Source organism: Ipomoea triloba, chromosome 1 (genome assembly GCF_003576645.1).
Source record: "Ipomoea triloba cultivar NCNSP0323 chromosome 1, ASM357664v1".
Classification (NCBI taxonomy): domain Eukaryota; kingdom Viridiplantae; phylum Streptophyta; class Magnoliopsida; order Solanales; family Convolvulaceae; genus Ipomoea; species Ipomoea triloba.
In genome coordinates this window covers 36,547,465-36,556,373 of record NC_044916.1, presented here as the reverse complement: position 1 = coordinate 36,556,373, position 8,909 = coordinate 36,547,465, and the positions used below count along the sequence as shown (strand labels likewise).

Sequence of the window (8,909 nt, the reverse complement as noted above, 5' to 3'; positions counted from 1 at the left end):
CCCCCCCCCCCCCCCCCCCTCTTTAGTATCTGCATATCTATCTTCGATTCTATGTATTATAAAACATCCATCTTTGACAATCCCCAGCAGGAAAAAAGCATGATGAGACAAAAGACCCTTTAGTAGCCACAAGCACAAAAGATAATTACAGTCAGCTCTACCAATAGTTCATGTCTGTTACTCTGTTACGCATGACCATTACCATGCACACATTTCAAATTTCAATCTGAAAACATTCTCGAATAGTTTATTTCTTGATTTTAGCATTCCAACACTCCAGCTAAAGGAATCACTAAGCATGAATATTCTAACGTAATAATAAAACAACTGCTTTTCAGCCTAAAGACACCGTCAGTTGATTTTAACAGTCCAACAACGGGTAAAGGAATCAATAGGCATGAATATTCCATAAAATAGACGAGTAAAAATGGCACTCGAAAATGCAACCAAATCAAATAAAAAACCTTTAGCTAACTCAATGTACAGAATGTGCTTATAGAAATCAGTGAAAACCAATACCTGATTCAACCTGCTTGCAGAGTAGACCTTCATCCATTTCGCTGGACATGAAAATTACAATGTCATTGCCAAGTGGCGACAAGAAAAACCTTCAGATATCAAAGACACTAATAAAATTACTGTGCATTTTAGTACCTAATACATTCATCCATTTCTCTAGCTCAATATTTTTACCAGGTCAATGGCATTGATAACAAGAAAGGCATTCAATACCAAGAATCATGATCGGACTATCTGAGGCATATATCCATTCACCAAAAATGACCAAGAACCAAGAAGCTTGTGACTGAAAAATACCCTAAAGTTTAAGATAGCCATATCATAGTCTGAACAAAAAATTGCAATCTTCAAGGATTAATGGATTATTTCCTATTCACCGACGATTTATGAAGCTTCACCATCACTTCCTCACCTAACAACCACCTAGACTTCTGATAGCAGATAAACAATAATAAGCTTCTTAAACTCTGAACCTGACACACAAAACAAATTTATCATAGCTTTCCTTGGCTTTCCAAGTAAACAAGAATAAAAGAATGTCGGGTTTTTTTATGAAACCTACTCCAGAAGGCATTACATATGGCATCAACACCTACTGGAGGACTTCTTTTGAGGACAAGCAGTTGATTGGAATGAAACTATGCTGGAAGTTCAAAAGCTCTATAGTTAATAGTTGTACTAGTTGTATAGCATTCAAGGATAAGCAAAAGGATTTTACTAGGACAGTTTCACAGCAACAAAAACATATATACATCTAGAAAGCCAACTAAATGAATGGTAAAACAGATATAGCACTGAACTAATACTTAGAGGTGCTGAAAATAAGTAACAAGTCAACAAAGAAAGCAGAATGGAAAAATAGTCACCGAGGTAATGTCGACTATCAGACTGATTCATATTATTTAATTACATATAAACTTCCATACCTAGGTATTTACTGGACTGACACAAAGGACAAAGCCTAAGCTTACTTTCACATTCTTTACAAAGGCAGAGATGCCTACAGGGCAAAAGTAGCATGCATACTTCATTGACTCTACAAAATTTACAAGTCATCAACTTCTTCATTCCATTTTTATCCTGGGAAAGCAAGTGAAAATCAATGGCACGCCCATTACAACAGGATGCTGTATCATCCACCTCACTATCACCACATCCTTCTTTACTATCTATATTTTGAGCATAAACCTGCTGTAAATTGAACTTGAGTGTGTGAATCAGGTTTTCATTGTATTTGGCTCGCTGTTGCCAAGCCTCAGCCTCCATAGATAGTTTTTCCATTTGTATTTCAAGCTCCAAATTTTTTTTGTTGGTGTATTCAGCCTCTGCCTCTTTCTCATGTAGCTTTTGAATGATCTTTTCTTCAAGATAGGAGATAGTCTGGAGTTGACTTGCCTGCACCTTCTCTAGTATAGCCTGCCTTAATTGATCACCCTTCCAGATCACAAAAAAATAAGACAGAAATGAATAACAAAACCCATCATTAAAAGAACACAAAGTCTAAGGTTACAGAAAATGCATTCACTAAGTAGTAGGTACTCGGTACTTCTATCGGGTGTATTTAGCTTTGCCTAGAAAACAAGATTCTCAATTTCGATCATAATCCATCAATGAAGATGTAAAATTTGACCTCACAAGTATATCCCCATATTGGAATGTTAGGATATAAACAAAATAGCAATAGTGATCTCTAAAACTTAAAAATGTAGCAATAAGTCAACAACATGTGACCACATTATAGAACACTCAAATCAGTCAAATGAATCAACCATAAGATACAAACACAATGTGGTACTTAATAATTATATTAAAAACTGCAGCTTCAAGGTCAACATTCCATTCACCTAGCCATAAATATGCTGCAAATGTAAAGCATAATATCCACGATACTTGTATGAATTGCCTGAAGTAAATAGTGTTTTCTTAATGGAAGTATCAAGTATAAGCTGCTTATACCAGGTCTGATGTAGCAAATTGTCAATTTCAGTGTGTGCCCCGAAAGGGGAAAATTCTAGAGGACTGCAATGTGTTAGAAGACTTGTGTTTGTCAAGGAAGTGCTTTCCAGAAGATATATTTATCTCACTCATTCACATTACAAAATCAGTAAAGCACGTGTAAAAATAGCAGCAAGAAAAGAGAAGAAATAAAAAAAAGGAAAAAAAATAAGCAGGCTGCCAATGAATGAAACCAGTGGCTTGCAATCATCATTTGTACAAAAATCCACCAGAAGAAGTATCACTTCTAGGCAGGAAAAGGATAGCATTCTTAACAATGTATACTGGAAACCAAAACCCTAGCTTTCAGAAAATCCCAAAGTCACTTGCACACAAAAGAGAAACAAATAAAAACAAGAAATAGGTCAAGCAAGCAGCAAATGTACACATTATTAAACAAAAAGCATGTAACTTTCAAATTTTTTTTTTCAGATGAATTGAAGCAGACCTGGAGCTTAACGTATCTATCAATTTCAGCATCAAGGCTCTGTAACTTCCGTTCAATGTCATCCCCTGACAGACCGAGAAAAGATGAGTCCCCAGATGATGCCAGTCGGCCATTGTCGAGAGACAAGCCGAGCCCAGTGGACACTGAGCGCCGCTGCAAGAAGTCCACTGAAGATATCTGAGAATTGTTCTCTAGAAAATCCTGCTCTTCGGGTCTCTTCTTCGCTTCCAACCCATAATTCCACTGCAAATCCAGCGTAGCTTCCTCCACTGGAACAGGCACTAACCCAACCACTTGAACTGCCACCCAAAACCCCAAAAAATAAAAAACCCAACTTTCAAGAAGAAAACCGAATTAAAGCCTAATTAGCTGAAATGTGAACAAATATATACACATATCGTACACGGAGGGACGTAAGGAGGATGCTGAGACCGATCGGGGAGGTTTGAGCCGTCGAAATAAACGACCGGCGGTGAAATTTGACCGTTCATGCTGTTATGCATATCTCTGAGAGAAATGCGAAGAAGAAAATGATAATCAACAATTGGAAAAAGATTGGATTTTTGAGAAATTGGAAGTGATGTTTACCTGAAGGGCATGGACCGCTGGTGTGGTTGAGGTGAATTTTGTTGGAAGTGGCGCTCCATGCTTGGCTAGAGAGGCAGAGAGCTACTGAACGACTTCGATGCGGTTCGCGAGAAGAAGATTCTCCTGTATTATTTGCATTATCATCCTCGCATCTTTTTATAATTACAATATGAAGGGTAATAGTCGAGGAGATTCTATTTTGGAACCTAAGTGCAAAACCCAACTTAGCTCTAAAACCTCCATCTACATAAGAAAAATCTAACCAAAAACTAAACTTATTTCACCAATAGAGATGCTCATAAGCAATTGGTTGATTGTTAAGAAGGGATTTGTCACCATTTCATACTTAGTCTTCACCCTTGTATCTTTTGATGTTTTTACAATGTATTATCAGTGTTTTTTTATTCCTATAAAATGGTGTTATTAAAAAAAGTTTAAAAATTCTTGATTTAGTTCAAATACTATTTAAATGTAAGAATTAAAGATCTAAGAAAGAATTACAACCAATTTCATTAGGATGGAAGCATAAGAGTACCACCATTATCAATTTTAAATGCTTATGATTGAACTAAGACTATGAAATTATATAGGGGCCAAAATCAAAATAAGTCAAAACTTTAAGGATTAAAAAAAACAAAATTTACTCGGGTAAGGATCTTAGGCTTCTTAGCTTCATAGGACCTGGTGAGTTGGGTAGGATGAAAATTATGGGCCAATGTAATATCTCATTAGTGGACCAAAGTCATCAAAATAGATTCCTTATTAGGCCTCCAAGTTTTTAAAAGGTAGAGCTTTAATGAAGTTTAGCCCAAATTGAAATTGATTTATTTTGCTTGTTAAATTTCTGCAATATATTGTATACACTCTTTAGTAGGCAACTTTTATGTAATGTGATTACATCCCAGTTACCATTCCAAATTAGTGGTCATTGATTTGAACCCTAATGGTATAGAGCATATATTACATTATAAAAGATCATATGAGTATTTAAAAAAGAAAATAGTTTCTATCTTATAAGAGGTGAATATATTAGTGCTAAATGCAAAAATTAAGTTGGCCCATAGTAACTAACTTATGTCAGTCTAGTCCATATTGCCATTTCTTTCCGGTCAACCCATTATAAATAGTTTATATTAAGCTTTATTAATGAAAAATATAGAATGAAAGGGACGAATTGAAGTATTTCTTGGAGATAAGCATTACTTCCAGGGGTGGGTCATGAATTGTTTGATACAATAATTTAAGGAACCCGTGAACAAGCTTCCTGTCCCAAGTGATTGTTTGTCCCAATTAACAACTTCTTATATCATTTGATCTGTTGGGCTGTCACATCCCATTAAATCCTTGCATTTTCTTTGTTTTATCCTATTAAATTTCTTTTAGAACAAGTCTTTTTATAACAATTTGTCATGAAACTATGGATCGTGCATTTTTATAATAATTCTTTAATTTATGAAAAAATTCATTGTTGATGCCTGAATATGTACTACAAGTGATACTTGCCTTGTGACCTTAGTTGGTAAAGGACCACAATTGTATAAACCACCAGAAATTGTCAATAACTGACCAACTCATCAGATTGAGAAGGTCAATAAGTCGCTCCCACTTTGTTTTTTATAATAATTTTTTAAATATACAAAGTGATGTTTGTTGCAACAGCTAGCCATGACCATATCTCCTTCCTTCAACTTCACGACGTGTGCAAACCGCATGCATGTTACATGTTGCATTAGCAATTTGTTTATCAAATGGCTTACGGGTTAAGCTTGATGTCATTTAAATTTAAATGTAAAAACAATGTATTTTATTGCACAATTGTTTATTTGTTACAATACACATACATGTTAAACAATACAAGTAACGGAAATATGTTTCCTCTTGAAGTTTTCTCTATGTTTACCTTGCTTGAAACAAGGAAAAGAGTTAACCTAAGGAAAATGTTAAAGAAAAAAGTGACAGAAAAACAAACATTATTATGAGATGAAAATTAGAAAGCTTTGGAATGAGAGAGCACTAATTACCGTGTAAATCAAGAGTCAAATGTTGTTTAATCGTCCAAATTTAAGGTTGTGGCCACAATGGGACTTCTGACGACATGTTTACCTGCATTCTCCACCCAGCTGAGAGACCCAAAAACCAAGAAATTATCCATTGTTGGTGGCGCTTCAATCCTTAACTTGTAGCTTTGCTTGTCGCATTTTTTGGTGAAAACCAGTTTGTCAGGCACAACGGTTACGTTAACGCCGTCGATTGGCGTCAGCTTTGCGGAATAGACCGACATTCCATCTCCGAGATTAGTTAGTGTCCGCCGGAATTCTTGGACTCTGTTGGGATCAGATATAGTGGCATTGACGGGGAAGAAGGCGATGAATGATGGGTAGTTGAGGTCAGATGATGGGTTTGAGCAGTTGTACGATGATGTTCCTATGATGGTCTGAGTATGATTTGGCGAGAATTTCAGGGCGCATATAAGATTGATGTAATCTTGTGTGCTCACATCGTATATGAGGCCGGGGTCGAGCGCCCTGTTTGGATTGATATGGCCGGCTCCCATGGCCAGAGGAGAGGCGGCGGCGTTGTCTAAACCGATGTCTTGAATTGGGGCGGCGGTGTTGTCCGTGGCGTCAGCGGTGGTCATCATGGCGGACCGGATGGCCGCCGGGGTCCAATCCGGGTGCGCCGCTTTTAGAAGCGCGGCGACGCCGGTGGCGTGCGGGCAGGCCATTGAGGTCCCGGATATGAGGTTGAAGTTACTGAAAAGATTGCCGGAGGGTAATTGTGTCACAGGGGAATTCGACGGCCAGGATGCTAAGATTAAAGAGCCCGGCGCCATAATATCGGGCTTTAGAATTTTTGGGCAGTTCGGGGATGGGCCTCTTGAGCTATAGCTTGTAACTTTTGGGGCGGGTTTTGTGCCCAGGAAGGTCATCTTAAATTCCAGCTTTGCTTTTGGCGCGGGATTGGTTTTGATGTAATGGAGAATTTTTTCGCCGTCTTCAATGGTTAAAAACACGGAGGGGATTTGGTTCTGTAGCAAGAATTCTAAGTCGGTGACATTGGTTATGAAAACGCCGCCGCCGACTTTTCCGTTTTGGAGGTTGAATACTTGGTCCCCGACCGTGCCGTTCTTGTCTAGACACACGACAATTTTGTCGCCAGCGTTCTTCAACTGTTTAGTGTCGGTGCATTGGCCGAGAAAAACGGCCGACAACGTTGAAGTTGAGTTTCCAGGGTACAGAGACAAGCCAGAAACGGAAAGTCCACTGTCAAGAGTTAACGTCCCCCGGAACTCCCGGTCGACGGTGCCGGCCGCCACCGTGAGAAGCCAAGGCGTCCCGTTGTGTAGAGAGGCTAAGTAGGGCCCTTGGTTCCCCGCCGAAGTGGAAACGAAAACGTTCTTCTCCATTGCAGCAAATGCGGCTATGGCGATGGGGTCTTCGTACAGAGCAAGCCCGTCAACGCCTAGTGATAACGACAGGACGTCCACCCCGTCCGCCAATGCCTGGTCAATGGCGGCCACAATATCAGACAGCTGAACGCCTTCGTCCCAGAGGGCTTTGTACATAGCAACCCGAGCCTTGGGAGCTATGCCCGTGGCCACACCCGTGGCATAGCCGAAAAACCCGGCGCCCTCCACGCGGCCCCCGGCCGCCGTGGAGGACGTGTGAGTTCCGTGCCCGTCCGTGTCCCGAGCAGAGTTCATGGAAATAGTCAAATTAGGATTCCTAGCAAGCAGGCCTTTGTTAAAATAACGAGCCCCAATAAGTTTCTTGTTACACATGGAAGGACTAAACTGAGTTCCACTCTCACATTCCCCTTTCCACCTCGCCGGAATCTCCCCCATCCCATCATCTCCAAAGCTCTTACTCTCCGGCCAAACCCCGGTGTCAATCACCCCAATAATAACATCCCGGCCGTAGTCCGTCACCGGCCATGCCCCGTGGTCGGAGCTCAGCCCAAGGAATGCCGGCGTGTGAGAAGTGTCAACCTTAACCGAAGCATCCTTAATGGAATAGAGATATCCAGGAGATTTCTTGATGGCTTCAAGCTCTGCCGGAGAAAGAACTGCACTAAAACCATGGATGGCATTAGTGTAGGCATACACAAGCCCAGTGTTTGATATAGAAGAAAGGGTAGCCAAAAACCAGCTCTGATGGCTAGTAAAAGCTCTGGGCATTAATGATAAATCCATATGGACAATATAAGTTTCAGACTGTCCATCAATGGAGAAAATCTGCAGAAAGATAAATGCCAAATGGAAAAACAACGCCCTATGATTAGCCATTTCTTGGGGCAATCAATTGGGATGGAATGGGTTATTTTTTTCTCAACTTATGGCAGTTTACTTATATAGAGGAACAAGGTATGGGAAGCTTCAGCATTCCAGAATTCCAACTTGTGATTTACTTTGTCCATTTCTTATACCAGATTGGGGGACCCTTTAGCTTTTATCCACTAATTGCAAGCTAGCTAGGTTGCAAGAATTTCAAGTCTGCAGCAAATTAAACTTTTTTTTGCCATTAACGTTCTGCCCATCTCTCTGTGTATGTCATCTTTACATTGAGGCAAATAAATAAAGACAACCGCCAATTATGCAGCCGATTTTCAATCATGGAGTCTATTGCAAAAAAATTATGGTTCAGAGCAACCCAGCCAAATTGGTCAAACAGTTAACCTAGCGAATTACAAGGTTTCAAGTTCAACTCATGTGAAAGCTGTCTATTAGACTTATTGAGTTAAGAGGCTAAGGTCAATTATGGACAAACTAGACTGGTGATGAATCACGGGACTTGAATTGAAGTTTCTCTGCTTTACTTTCTTTGCATTAGTTCATTGACAGTGACAAAAGGATGGTTTGGAATTTTGGAAAAGGGTAAAATGAAAAAAGAAAGACCTTAGCATAAAGGTAATAAATTTGGTCCATAAATCATGTAAAATATTGGGTGGCTAGCTATGATCAAGACAAGAACCTTAAAGTATGTCTCGAACCCACCATGTGCGTAATCCATGATGGGTAAAATTAGTTTTATATTTCTTCATATCATCATACTATAAAGTTCTGCTCAAAGAAGTTACCAAATTATGTCTTCTTTGCTAGTGGGTGGCCTCTAATGTTAACATCACGGATTCAGTGATTCACTCAATCTCATGCTATCAACATTTCTGAGGACATTGATCCAACTCTCCAACGTTCTGTCAACTTTTCATTTGTCTCCACTATACTGTTCTTCTTATTCTTCTGATCTGCTTTTTATTATTGTTTTTCTTTTACCCATGGTGATTTCGATTTGTTTGGGTGCAGTGTCAACAAGGAACCATAGAAAATTCCTGTTTTTCCCATGCTGTTGGCAGAGGAGAA

The 8,909-nt window shown here is 39.4% G+C and overlaps 2 protein-coding genes across 2 annotated transcripts; both read right to left on the bottom strand.

The window, feature by feature from the left end:
- Positions 1-1,308: 1,308 nt before the first annotated feature.
- LOC116022584 (probable BOI-related E3 ubiquitin-protein ligase 2) lies at positions 1,309-3,668 on the bottom strand. Its single transcript, XM_031263344.1, has 4 exons — positions 3,551-3,668; positions 3,366-3,469; positions 2,963-3,261; positions 1,309-1,953 (listed from the first exon to the last, which is right to left on the bottom strand). Exons 1-4 carry the CDS (start codon positions 3,607-3,609, stop codon positions 1,426-1,428), a joined length of 990 nt encoding a protein of 329 aa, XP_031119204.1. The 5' UTR covers positions 3,610-3,668; the 3' UTR covers positions 1,309-1,425.
- A 1,663-nt stretch (positions 3,669-5,331) lies between these two features.
- On the bottom strand, positions 5,332-8,017 carry LOC116022042 (subtilisin-like protease SBT3). The gene has a single exon (XM_031262591.1). It carries the CDS (start codon positions 7,833-7,835, stop codon positions 5,598-5,600), a length of 2,238 nt encoding a protein of 745 aa, XP_031118451.1. The 5' UTR covers positions 7,836-8,017; the 3' UTR covers positions 5,332-5,597.
- Between the last annotated feature and the right edge of the window lie 892 nt (positions 8,018-8,909).